Source organism: Sceloporus occidentalis, unplaced genomic scaffold (genome assembly GCF_023333645.1).
Source record: "Sceloporus occidentalis isolate IW3139 unplaced genomic scaffold, rSceOcc1.0.p SCAF_209, whole genome shotgun sequence".
NCBI lineage: Eukaryota > Metazoa > Chordata > Lepidosauria > Squamata > Phrynosomatidae > Sceloporus > Sceloporus occidentalis.
Window position 1 is genome coordinate 710,743 of NW_028317189.1, and position 13,646 is coordinate 724,388.

Below are 13,646 nucleotides of genomic sequence, written 5' to 3' on the forward strand. Positions count from 1 at the left end.
TATTAGGACAGGGACAGTGGATCCCAAAAACCCATAGAACATGGAGCCTTCTTCTGTAATATTTCACAGCACCGCCTTAACACGACCCGGCGTCAAATAATGTGATGTCATAATAAAAGAAGGGTGAGCATCGCTCTATATAACTGCTTCTTCTGAGGTCCGTGCCTAGCAATAGCAATTGAGGGTGTTTAGTATTTAATATGTGCTGTCGCAGTGTCATTAGTTCTCGCGAATGTAAAAGTATTATGCTTCTGTCGTGGAAAATCCTTGCTCGTGAGAATATATTTGTTCTTGTAAAATAAAGTAAAAATTATACAACTAACCAGTTTTATCCTTTCTCGTGATATATTAACCCTCAAAATTCTACAAATGGGAAAAGGTTCATGAATGATGATGATAAGGTGTCATTTCACATTGTATGGATTCTGAAAGCAAGATAATTGCAGACAAAATATTCAAGCTTTCTGTGTCCAACAACAAAGGCCTCCAACATGCATTAACCAAGAAGAACGCAATTTTGGGGACTAAACTGCTCCTTTTCTAAAAACCTTTGGGCAGAGCTCATTATTATTTGGCACAAAAAGCGTACCCACTTCCCCTGTCCTGGTTTGGCCATTAGTTTGGAAATAAGTTACAAAAGTGTTAAAAGATACAAAATAATTGAGATGAAGAGGCCAGGTGCATGCGGCAGAATGTGTATTAAGTTTAACAAGATGTTAAAGGGACAGTACAGCCGGCATTGCTCCTTAATGCATATGATAGCTTGAGGTCCCTTTAAATGAACATGGCGTCCGCCGGTCCCGACAGTCACCTCTATCACTGGCGCACTTTATTTTTACGCTAAAAAACATTAATTAATAAACATCTCAATGATTTTATAGTTATGGTGTTCTAACCTGATCGGACACGGGCTTATACGTCCTGTACCGTTATCTACATGGCCTTTATGTGCAATGTAGCTGCAACTTGATGCATACCTACAAAGTGTACTGTTTTGTGCAGGACAGTCCCAATTGTCAGTCACTTTTTGGAGGCAGTGGGAATGATGGGCTGGTTGGAGAGATCAGAGGAAACCCCCTGACTGGCCCAGGGGGCTGTAAAATCGACCAAGGATAACAATCCCAGCTCTCACTTGATCTCTTTGTAATGTATGAACGCAGGATGGTATATAAACAGACGCACACACTGTGACAGGGCCAGGCTAGCTGGCTCATATGTCATATGAAGTTTAGCCGGGTCACGGAGCACTTTTGTGTCCGGTTCTGTATACTGTGACCCGGTAATATATTATATTGTGTTTATTGTGTAACCGGCCCAGAGACTGATGTGGATTCAGCCCCAGCCTTCAAAGAGACGATCCTATAATCTGGCTGGGGCTCTTAATCAGCCAACACAGCCCTGTCTGCCCAGACGGCCCCCGCACTACAGGGGGGATAACACAGGTGGGGGAACCCATTGTATTCTGTAATCCCCTCACCTGATACATCCCCTGTATACTGATGGGATTTGTGATGGGATGTGGCTGATGGGATTGGGGGTTGGGTTCGGTACACATTGCATTGAGATTGTATAAAGTTCTGTGTGTTTGTAATAAAGCGAGTTCTTCTTGGTTTACTACGAATGGTGGTCTGGATGATCCGTGGATAGCTGAGTGCTATCCGTATGAGGGACTGACTGGTGATTCCTCAGCCCTCAAACAGGGGGACCCGGCCTTGGGTACGGTGACCCTGTAACACACACGCACACACATGCGCACATACAATATAGCAATGGCTAAAATGAATTTTAATACTTCTGACATTTATATTTTTCTTAGAAACAGGCTTTAGATTTATGACACATCGTAATTATTGCTCAGCCTGCGCCTCCAGATCTGTTTCCGGTAAGAGAATAACTTCCAGGAATGGAAAGATGGGAACCCACCCACCTGATGTGCACACACGGAAAAAACACAATTCTGTCGTCTGCAATCCCACAACAGGATCCTGATCCTTACTCATTGCTTTTTTACATTATACAAGCGCGTTTGCGCAATGTAGAGAGTTACAAGATCATGGACCTTTGATGACATCATGGAAGAAAACTTCCGTTGAAGGTTTCACAGGAGCATCACTATGTTTGATGACATCACAGTGCAACACGATGGTTAACCTCTTCATACAAATATTCTAATCATGTGGTTCATAGGGCTGTACATACTTAATGAATAGTTTGGAGAGCAGCTGAATGGGAAGCTACATGCATAATGCTGACAGTTTATAATGTACTGATCTTCTAAGCAGAGCTTTGGTTTAATTATGGTTCCAGTCGTTAGTCTCTGTTTGGGCTTTAAATTGAAGAAACCTATAGTATACACTTCAATATAGTAAACAAACTTAAGCACTGGTACATCATTCACCTAATCACTCGCTAGAAGACAGGGGAGACTCGGCAGGGTCTTTCTAGACCCCTGAAAGGATTTTTGTTTGCTCCCCCCTGTTGGCTGATTGTATGCACTGCAATCAGCATTGCAGGGCTATGGAGCCCTGCCTGCTGATCACAGTGTGATAAGCACAGACAGATCAGATCAAAACAAAATAAGTTTAACAAAAATAAGGGAAAATTGAAATATAAATAAAATAATTAAAAGGAAAATACAATTTATTGGGAGCCCAGTGATGTCACAAAGAATGAAAAAAAAAATGTTTCCCCTATTTTAGTATTTTGAATATTATCACTTATTATTATTTTATTTTTTTTATATTTTTAAAAGAATGCTCTACTTCTCCGGAACACAAAGTAGAATTTGTGCAGGTACAGTATGTTAAAAATGACAGCAGCTAATTTTATTCTTTGCCAACGGCCGGGAGCCGAACGGTCTTATTAGAAATAAAGGGTCTTGCGGTGCTCCGGTGTAGAGAGAGGTTGTTCTGGGCTGAGTTCTCTGCTTCCTCTTGGCACATTGCGGGGTAAAGTGGCGAGATTTTGGGATGTGCGCCTATAATTGTTCCGGGGAACATCCAGACATAGTAATAACGCCCCCCCTCGTTCCTACGGGAAGTCTGGATAGCCACAAATTAGAATACAGTCTGAGGGTACAATCCATACCCCGGAACTTCCCACGTCATGCAGCCAGGCCGGGCTAACTGTGTGATGCATGGTTGGCTAGTCAAGGGGCTAGTGCTGGATAACATTAAATGTGTTAGGAGAAGTAGTAGGGAAACGGTACTTCACCTGGAGACGGGTCAAACAAGGTGAGTTCTCAGGTATATGCATTAGGCGCCCAATAATTGTTATATTCAGACAAAAAAAAACTTGTGGTTTAATGGAAAATAAAACATACTTAGCATAACTGACCAAATTACCCCTTTTACCACCCCGGTGGTATAATGGGCATTTTATGGGCCGAGTGCACACTCACTAACATTGCAGTGTTAGAGGAGGAGTCATAGATGGGCAACACCAGAAATGAAGGATCTCTTCAATAAGCCCATGATCCCCGGGCCTGCAACAGCGAGGTAGCGGGGCAGCTGCCCTGGAAAGTGGGACGGTGCTCAAAAAAAACAGGACTGTAGGGAGCTAAGTGAGTGCGCAGCCGTTCAGTCATATTGAAGCGCGGGGCCGGGTAAACAGCGGAGCACACAGGGCAAATGCTCCATGGTCCCGGAGTCCCTCAAAGCGGCAACCTCACTGACACCGCATGCCCGGAAATGATATCACTTCTCAGCTAGTGTCAGTGAGGGGGGGGGTGTCTGCTGCACCTGGCGGGACCCGATCGGATCGCTTAACAGAACAGAAGGAAAGAAGACCACAAGAGGCAGAAAAAGCCGGCTAAAGGCTGGGAATTCAGAGAAGAGACCCTTCCTGTTGGTCCGGGCCCAAAACTCCTTGTTGAAGTGTGGCAAATGTAATAATATTTTGTGCTTTTTGTACCTGCAGGCGTCCGCATGCCATGTAGGAAGTGTGTAACCATACACAAAGATACATTATTTTACAAAGTTTACACTATTGAACATGTTCAGGATTCAGAGTTCCTCTATGGCGATAGGAACATCATTCCTATTACTTTTGAATTCTAAAACCCTGGCCAGAAAAAATCATACCAGGTTCTGCCCACCGATATATTCCGTGAGCCAGATTAATTCCTGGCTATAGTCATGTGACACAAGGAGAAGGCAACGATAGGTTGAAAGGCTTTGATGCCACATAATAGCATCTCTCACTCATAATAGCCATCAACATGCCCGTTGTGGCCCAACCGCTGACCCACGCCAGCCCATCGTCATCACAGCAAGTTACCGACACTCGGTTTCACAGTGGTGGTCGTTTTTAATGAGTCCGCAGTTTAACACATTTTTGACAAAAGACTGTCGTTGAGGTTTATGCATTCAAGACCGAGGATAAAATGTTGATACTTGGAGACCACTTCAAAGGAACTGTGTCTTTACATGGGAAGAATGGGGGATAGAGGCAAGGTCATCATAGGCGAGAATGAAAGAGAATAGGGGCTTATAGTGGCATTGAAAAGACAACAGTGTTTATAAAGTGTCCGGATGTGATCGGCAGAAGAGATCGGCAGCATCACTTAACCCGGCAGAGAAGACAGATCTTTAAGGCTGTTACGGAGCCAGATGAAAGGTGAAGAGTAAGGGCTAATAGGTTATCCGGAAGGATTAAGTTAGAATGAAAAGTGCAAATATTTAGAGAAATGTGTATTATAGCACGGCTGGGTCATGGCAGCCATTGTTGGAATAGTGTTGCATTGTTACAGAGGTGCATATAACTAATATAATGAGACAAAGGGTTTAAGGTAAGTTTTGAACAATAGTATTTACCAAAAGTTGCCACAGATCCTACACGGAGAAATGTGAGCCGTGTTTGCGTGTGTCAGGAAACACACACAATGTAGAGTGTGTGAGTGTAAAAAATGGCGTTTGTTGAGAAATGATGTTACATTTATTTTGGCGCCTCTATCACAGAGGGGGGATTTTGAGTTTCGTGTGAGTGTGCATCAGGTAAATGTTGTGTGTGCCGACATATGACTGCACCCTTGATTATCCCTGAGGCTCTTGCTTGTCCCTTTTTCTGCGCCCACCCTTAAGGTTTTGGGGTCCAGCAGTTCAGAAGCTGTCTCCATTGGCAGACATGGTCCCAGACGAGTCAGAGGACAGACGGCTGTGGTATCATTTCCGAGAATGTAGAGTGTCCTGGAATTTGGTGCTAGTGTATCGCACATGGAATCCTTTCTTGTTAATGGTGTCGTCGGAGTGAAACTTGATAGTCAGAGAGTCACCTGAGGAATACACCTCCTCTGGGGGCTGCAGGTGAGAGCAAGAGAGACGGTTACAGGTAATACGAAACTAGAACGTTAATGGATGTTACAAGTTGGTGGGGTTAAAACAGGAATGAGAAAAAAATGAGTAAATGATAAATTATTGTTTTCAAAACTGTCTGAAGACATCTAGATAAGAAGTATATATGTATTTCAAGCTTTTTGTAAATCTCCACCATTTCCATTTTTCTCTATACATTAGACATCTAAAGTATTCTTTTCCAGAATATTTTGTACTTGTGGGCCCAGGGATAAGATAGATTTGGGTTACGTGACATTTGCTTGATAAGGAGAACAAAACAAATGGATGTGAGAGATGCCACAAGGGCAACCAGGAAAAGGAAAGAATGTGGTCATCATTCTCTATATCTTATGATTAGTTTTTAAGATCCACCAAAAATGGGCATTGGTTTTAGTTGCTGACATAAATCACATCAACAGAAACAACAAATAACTGATTTCAAAATGTTCAAAAATATTGATGTGCTACTAAAAATAAATACTAATAGTAATCATTAATTTATCGAGGTTATGAAATAATGACTTTCCTGTCATGACAATCCTCCCACAGAGTGACCTCCTACTTGGCCAGCCGCTTTATACTTAAGAAGACTTGGAATATATGGTAAGATATGGGGAAATGTGCAAATTCCTCCATAGTGTTTACCTACCCCTGACCCGCAGAATCTCCCCAGACGGGGGGCTCCTTCATCCGGCCCGTCGTACAGCTCCATGTAATCATATCCACACTCTGGCTCTTCCTCCAACTCGAAGCTCTGGAAGACTAACTCCACTCCGTAACCTGGCTCCGACACCACATGCCAAACACACTCGGAAGCCGTGGGGTGAGTGTCATCTCCGAATTTGGCATGGGAATACAGGTCCTTAGTACGAACTTCTGCATGCAGAGTCCCTCCACACACTGTGAGAGGGAAACGCAATGCTACACAACCATACGGCCATCTACACAACAACATTTTAACTCACAAAATGTTAGCTACGTGGCATCGCCCAATAGGAAAAGCAGAGAAATGCCCATACCAAACAAGTTGGAACCCAAAAACCTTGTGTGTTCTTACCACTATAGAGTTGTGAGCTATGTGATCAACCGATGAACGGTACAGTAAACCTTTGTGGTGGATCTCGGTGACTGGTAACATTGTGAGTGTGTTGCAGGCCTGGGCTGGCCATCTGCCACACCGGGCAAATGCCCCATGGGCCGCTGGCCAACGCTCCACGGGCAGATCAGGTGCTGCAGTGTGTGGCTGCTAGCTGGATATAGTAGTAATTGTAATAGCGATCAGGCGCTAAATAATATATTACCTTATAAATTGTGATAAAAATAAAATTATAAATGATGCTGCAGACACTTGAAGTATAACCCCAAAATACCCTTAATAATCATAAAAAGATAATAAAGTGTTACGCCTTACTTTATTATCTTTTTATGCTAGCTGGATATGCCTGGCCATATACTAAGTGAGCATAAAAACATAATATCCAGGGAGCGGCCGCTCTTACATCATAAAGCAGCTGCCAGCCTTAAAGTGCCAGTACCACCTCGTCATTGCCAGTCCGGCCCTGAGGTGTTGCGTGGTGTTGAGGGGTACATCACCTGTTGAGAGTTCTCCTAGGAATCCCCTCTTCTGCACTGAATTGTCAGACACAAACTTCAAGAACATGGTATTGTTGGGGGTGATGATGGGATCCGGGATTTTGCTGCCACAGAAGCGCGTGACGGCCGGAGACTGTGCGTCGGTGCCCGAGTAGACCTCTACGTGATCGTACAGACATTCCTGATGGGACTCAAGGTCCAGCTCGGTGACAGTCTAGTGTGAGAGATAACGCGAAAGAGTTAGCCAGGCATGGAGAGGTGATGTAAGGAAATGATACCAGTGAAAGCAGAATGGGAATATGTGAATAATATGTGATTTACACTAGCAACAAACCAACACAGGGTAACATAAAAAAACATAGAATCCCAGATCAATACATGATTGAAAATAGACTTACTAGTCGTGGACGGTGGCCTGCCGTGGCTGTAATTTGCCAGGTGCAGACTTTCTTGCTGGGGTACTTGTCGGGCCAGTTTGGGCTAGAGATGGTCCCAGTACTGCTGGTAAGTTTATGGTCGCAGCCGGCTGTTAGCAGAAGTCAGGGAGAAAGAAAAGATTTTACAAACTGAGACTTTCTAAAGCAAAGACGGCAACAGACAAGAGGACAGAACGAGTAGTTTTATCATGGTTGCCTGGTGTCTAGAAGCAGCGTTATGTGAAATGCCTCCTCCCTAAAATACTAGTTAGGAAAAATGGATTAGCCATATTGGTCCAAGATGGATGCTTCGTTTGAAGTAGATACAGTTTGTTGGGCCAACATAGAAAAGGATGTAAAGTTACTAAAACTTCTGTGATCTTAAGACTCTTTTTCTAAGTTGGCCTTGTAAGAGGTATAACTTTCAACTAAAGACTAACGTGTTAGTACATAGAGCTTAGTATGAATACATGGAACGGGGCAGACAGATGGCAACGTTACCCTCCTTGCAGTCATGCTTGTTCTCGTGCAGGATGAACCCGCTGCGGCACTGGCACAGATAGCTGCCCATTGTGTTGGTACACTCATGCTGGCAGCCTCCATTATCGTGAGAACACTCGTCCTTATCTGAAATAGATTGACAGAAGCACATGAGCATGGGGGGTTGGGGGGTGATGACGCCCATGGTACACAAATTGATTCGGAGGTACAGGTAAAATTCTCTTCCACCACCCCATCCCAGCAGACAGAGACCACCACCATTACCTGAGAGACAGAGGGGGCATTCCATATACACCGGGTGTATAAAGTGGGGAGGTAGAGAGGGCCAAGATTGAAGATATTCAGTGGTAACAATACTCAAAATGTTCACGGATACCTTGCTTTACCTGAAAAGCGTGACATGTTCTGCCACTTAAAAAAGGAGCAGGAGAAGTGGACAGACTTTACCTTAATGTACCCAGCCCCATCCCCATTTTAGTTTGTCCTCCCTCCTCTGGTTTTTAATTATGACATACGGATGCTGCAGGTTAAAAAAACCAATAAAAATAGATATTTATTAGCTAAATTATAAAAAAAAAACACAATAACAAAACAGTTAATTGACAAGGCAGACTCCCCAACAAACCCAAATGTCTCTGAAGTGGGGAGCACCTAGATCCCCAGTCGGGGAAGTTTGTAATTGGTAGCTGGGGGGGGTGGATGTATAAGAGCGTAGGGGTTGGGATTGGAGGGTAGGGAGGGCAGAACAAAGAGGAGTGTTGGGGTATTCAAGGTGAAGAAGACAGAGTGGGGGGTTCTCGTTAAGGGGTTCGAATCTTTTTCGTTGTCCGGACTCTCATTCGTGGCCGGCTCCTACGTGGAGCCTGTTGCTGTTGCTGCTGCGTCTTGCTCACTTCATTCAACTGTGTTAACTTCTGTTGGTTCTTCTTCTCTGTAATGAGAGAGGGTTGGGGATAGAGGAGAGGTCGGGGAGGAACAGAGGTAGAGCAGTTGGGATGGAGATTCAGTATAGGAGGATAATAGGATCAGGAGGGACATTATAATGGAGATATGAGTAGAGGAAGAGAGAGGGTGTAAAAATGTAAGAGGGGAGCAGAATGGGGATAAAATAAAAAGAGTAAGGAACAGTAAGGAGGGGAGCCAAAAAATAAAGTAGATGATGATGTAGAGACAAGACGTGAGAAAGGAATAAACGTACAGAAGGTTGGGGGGTGCATAGAGGAAGGAGACAGGAAAGGCATTTCAGGGGAGAAGGGGGAGAGACAGACAGAGAGAGGAGTGAGCGGGGATGGGGGGAGGTAATGCTTTCCTTGCACTGGTCCAGGATGCAGAGCTAGGCCCAAGAAGCCCTATTAAAGTTAAGCAAGGGAAGGGGGGATGCAGGGTGGTCATGCAGCCCACATGCCAAGCTCCCCATGCAACCACACCAAAGGGTGTTACCCTATTACAGTATGTTCTTCAGGGGAAGGAGGTTATTCAGTTAAGCTCATCTTTAGTGTCTCCATGTGACTGCGCTGCTCTAGTCTGCTAGGTAATAGTCATTACATCATAACAACCCTCTGTGTCAGGCAAGCAGGGCTATACCCATGGCCTACAAAACCGACACTCGCAGCGATGTCCTTTGTGTATGGTGATGGATACAATGTAACCGTGACAGATATTATCTACGTAACTCCACAGGAGCAGATTATAAGGTGCGAGAAACACGGAAAGTGAAGGAAACGGGCATAATAAATCACAGGGACATAAATATACGTGACTAAGATTATAAAAGCGATAGAGATCTGTATTAGTAAATCTCCCTAAAAAACTAAAACAATTTGTGTATTTGTCATTAAATTAGAATTATTAATATTAGTTTCTTGTTTAAATGTTCATCAAGATATAACATAGCAGCCCTTGTAAATTTGTGGAGAGTTACATAGATAATATCTATCAACGATACGTCTTTTCTTATTTTTCATCTGGGAGGGGAAGGCAGAAACTTCTATTCAATCCAGAGGTGACCTTTCCCATACATAATATGTCCCATTTGGCTCAGTATTCAGTATTCACAACCACCCTTATATGTAACTTTGTGTTATAAGAGAAAAGGGAAAATGATGACATGACCAAGCAATGCAGGCATTTGACCAAAATGTTGTCATCATGCCATGTCATCATTCTTTCCATACAGCATTCAAAACATCTCCTCAGTGGAAGATGAGAGAAAGGGGAAGAAGAAAAAAAAAAAAAGAGCAACATGCTAGTAGGAGCTCACCTGAGAAGAAATGAGCCCGGAAGCCCTTCTTGGAAACCGTGTTATCAGATTTAAACTCAATCCGCATGTTGTTGTACTGAGAGGTGATCACAGAGGGGAGCTCCGAGCCGCAGAATTTTCCGTGCAGCTTGGAATCTGATGTCAGACCGCTGCGGACTTCCACAAAATCGTATTTACATACCTGATTGAAGAAGAGGGGAATAGGTTAGAGGTGGTGAAAGAGTAGGAGCAACTTCTGGTTCAAAGCCAAAAGAAAACTAGGGATAGATGTGGCTTCCGCCATATCCCGTGCCCATGCGCTGAATCAAAATGTAACCATATAGTATCATTTGGCGCACGTCAGATTGCAATTATATTATGAAATCGTTTTTTGAATTGTTTAGAATGATACATCTACCCTTACAACAGCTGCCCTAAAAACTTTTTAATATGGTAATATAATATATGTGTAATTCAAATTTTTTCAAATGTGATTGCCCCTAGTCTTAATTCTTACACTTAATAAAATATTTTATTTTTGCCATCAATTGCTGTACTATGGTATTGGTGCTAATTTCTTTACTGTCCTGTTCCAATCTCTCCAGCTTTTATTCCCCACTAATTAGTATTTTCCCCCCTTTGGCAGCTGATCTGGTTTCATGTGCAAACAGATAAATAATAATGTTAATACTCACATCATTGCCTTCTGTTTCGAACTGATCAAATCGGAGTGAGATTCGATACTGCGTGGGGGCCACCAGCTGCCAGACACAGTTCTTGTTTGGTGGGTACTCCTTGGGCCAGCCCGGACTGGTAAGGGAGCCATTTAGTTTGGTCAGAAATCCGCCACAGGCCGCTAGATCAAAAAAACGTAAACCCTTTTCTATGCATGGAGTGATACACACAGCATGGAAGAAGCTAATGGGGTATGGTGAATGAGATGATATGGCTGCTCTCTCCCAAGGAGTATTGGTGATCATTTAGCAGCTATGGGAATAAGGACACCAAGGTCATTAATTCAGGTGGAAACCGTTTTCATAGAGAAACGTACGTTGGGGGGGGGGCTATTAAATAAGTGATGATGTAATACAGCAGAACCTATGAGGTTTTAGACAGCATGGTGTGACCATAGATTAAAAAAAGCAAGGCAGACATTAAGTGATGCTTTTCAGGACTTACCTTCACATTTTTTCTTGTCTGGACCCAGCTCATATCCTGGATCACATGCGCACTTGTAACTGCCCAAGGTGTTCACGCAGCGCTGCTCGCAGCCCCCACTGTTGGGACGTGAACACTCGTCCACCTCTGTTGTGGAAGAAGCAGGGAAATGTGAGAAAGACATAGAGGGGAATTCAAAAGAAACATGGGGTGAACTAGTAGACCTAAATAAAGACTGGGATCTAACAACATGAGGACCCCCAGCTGACAGTGAATTTGTAGTTCACTAAAAGATGGAGAGATGCCCATCACTGAGATGGATCTAAACAACATGGAACGACAAGAAGAAAAAAACAGAAGAATTCAAATATAATACTGTTCATGGATAGTCAAAGGTGATTCATATTTAGTTTTGAGGCCCAAAACACTATTAATGAGGTAATACAATAAAAGCCAGTGAGTTTTTTAGGCAGTGCAATGGATGTACTGAAGATATTGAGAGACGCAAGCACCGTGGCCTAAGAGCAACATATTTGCATTCCTACTGGAATTCTAGGAACTTGAACATTCTTGTATAAATACAAGTGACTGTGAAGGAATGAGCTGTTATATTAGGACAACTGGAAATGTAAACCGTTGCTGCCCTGCCGACCTTGTATATAATGTACATTTTGTGGGCTTATTGTGTGTAGACTGCCATGATGAACTCATGTCTGGAATTGTCTGCTCACCTTTGAAGTGGTGAAAGGTTTGCTGACTTTGTAAGCAGTGACATCTGCTGACCTCTGCTGTATTGAGAGGGTGTGCTCTGCTATCCTTTGATGTGGCGGGAGCTTTACTGACCTTTGAAGTAGTTGAGAGAAAAGCCAGCCTTGTTGATGGAGCCGTCAGATACAAATTTAATCCACAACTGGTTCGTCGAACTCTTGATGTCATCCGGTTTGTCATAGCCGCAGAATCGGCCAATGAGAGGACTGCTCTCCGTGTTGCCATCCCTGATTTCCAGATAATCATAAGCACAGCTGTCATGGCGCTCAATCTGTGGAAGAGGGATGCGTCAACTTCAACTGGCAGGTCATTCCAGCAGTGGGCACCATAACCCTCTATCCGCTACAGCACAACAGACTATTGTACCAACACCCAGAAATCTGAGCGGCAACATACAACATGCACCTCTATCGCCCAGCAGATACAACTCTCACCCCCGCACATAACCGTAGAATGTCCATGTAAAATGAACCAAATTAGTGCCAGTATACTGCACTGACCTCAAAGGATTGGAATGAGATTCCAACATGGAACCCATCTGCCACACTGAGTCGCCACACACACGCCTTGTTAGGTCTATAATCATCGGGGTAGTTAGGGGACTGGATGTGTCCAGAGTCCTTCTTCACTTCCCCTCCACACAGTGCTGTAGAAAGGAAGAGACAATAGAATGAGCGCAAGAATGAATAAAAAAAAAACCACGACAGGTGAACTAGAGAAAGCCAAACACAACAAGTGAATAACATTTACAGTTATTTCCAGAGAAGTGGTGATAGGGACTGGTCTTAAGATATGAATAAGTATAGAAAAAATAAAAAAGATCAGGGATCCAGAGAAAACCGATCCGCTGTAAATGGATTTTGTGAAGTTGCAGATACCTTCATACACTGCCTGGAAGCCCTTTCCCACCCAGTTGCTGCTGCTCCGGAACTCAATCCACAACCTGCTCTCTGTAGATATGATGGGTTCTGGAATCTTATCCCCGCAGTATCTTCCTGTAATTAGGAACACCCATTCATTCCACACTGTTCAAACTACAGCAGAAAAATTAGTCCATTTACTCTATTTACACTAACTAAACTCTCCAGCTATGATTACACATTTTACCCATGTTAGAGGATTTGTTAATGCTCCAGACGAATTAAGTATTGGTTATTAGTCATCTTTTGGTTCATTGCATATTTCTTAACACCAAAGAGGGCTCAAAAGTATCATTTTTATCTATTAATTATCCTGCTAGTCTATGAAAAGTAGATGGGAACGTTAAGGTCATTTATGGGAGCCATGAGTGGAAATATCAATATCATTCATTACCTTCTTCAAGGTGCCTGGTGTTGAAAGTCTATATTATGTTGTACACCCGACTAATCAACTTTAAAACTCATGAGTTTTACTACTTTGCACAAAGCTACTAATGTAATTGTTATAAGGGGGATCGTAAGTTTTTATTTTACAAATTCCACATTTCCACATCGGTACCTCGGAGTGGAGCTTTTTTCCAGAAACCGTCCCTGACTTCGATATAGTCGTACCAGCAGAGGCGACTGCGGTACAAATCCAAAGAGGTAAAATTCAGCATGATCTACAACAGAGATGTTAGAAAGAGCGTGAGGCAAGAGCCGAGATCATTTACACTCG

General features: G+C 43.3%; 1 protein-coding gene across 1 annotated transcript in view; it reads right to left on the minus strand.

Moving 5' to 3' along the window:
* Positions 1 to 5,162: 5,162 nt before the first annotated feature.
* Positions 5,163 to 13,646, minus strand: part of LOC149277587 (bone morphogenetic protein 1-like) — a 31,359-nt gene continuing 22,875 nt past the window's right edge. Inside the window, exons 10-21 of the mRNA XM_089502695.1 lie at positions 13,488 to 13,590; positions 12,887 to 13,003; positions 12,509 to 12,654; positions 12,084 to 12,279; positions 11,262 to 11,387; positions 10,778 to 10,938; positions 10,104 to 10,284; positions 7,844 to 7,969; positions 7,325 to 7,452; positions 6,927 to 7,140; positions 5,983 to 6,233; positions 5,163 to 5,297 (exon numbers count right to left, since the gene is read on the minus strand). Of these exons, the coding sequence (XP_089358821.1) occupies positions 5,163 to 5,297; positions 5,983 to 6,233; positions 6,927 to 7,140; positions 7,325 to 7,452; positions 7,844 to 7,969; positions 10,104 to 10,284; positions 10,778 to 10,938; positions 11,262 to 11,387; positions 12,084 to 12,279; positions 12,509 to 12,654; positions 12,887 to 13,003; positions 13,488 to 13,590 (1,884 nt within the window). The remainder of the gene's footprint in view (positions 5,298 to 5,982; positions 6,234 to 6,926; positions 7,141 to 7,324; positions 7,453 to 7,843; positions 7,970 to 10,103; positions 10,285 to 10,777; positions 10,939 to 11,261; positions 11,388 to 12,083; positions 12,280 to 12,508; positions 12,655 to 12,886; positions 13,004 to 13,487; positions 13,591 to 13,646) is intronic.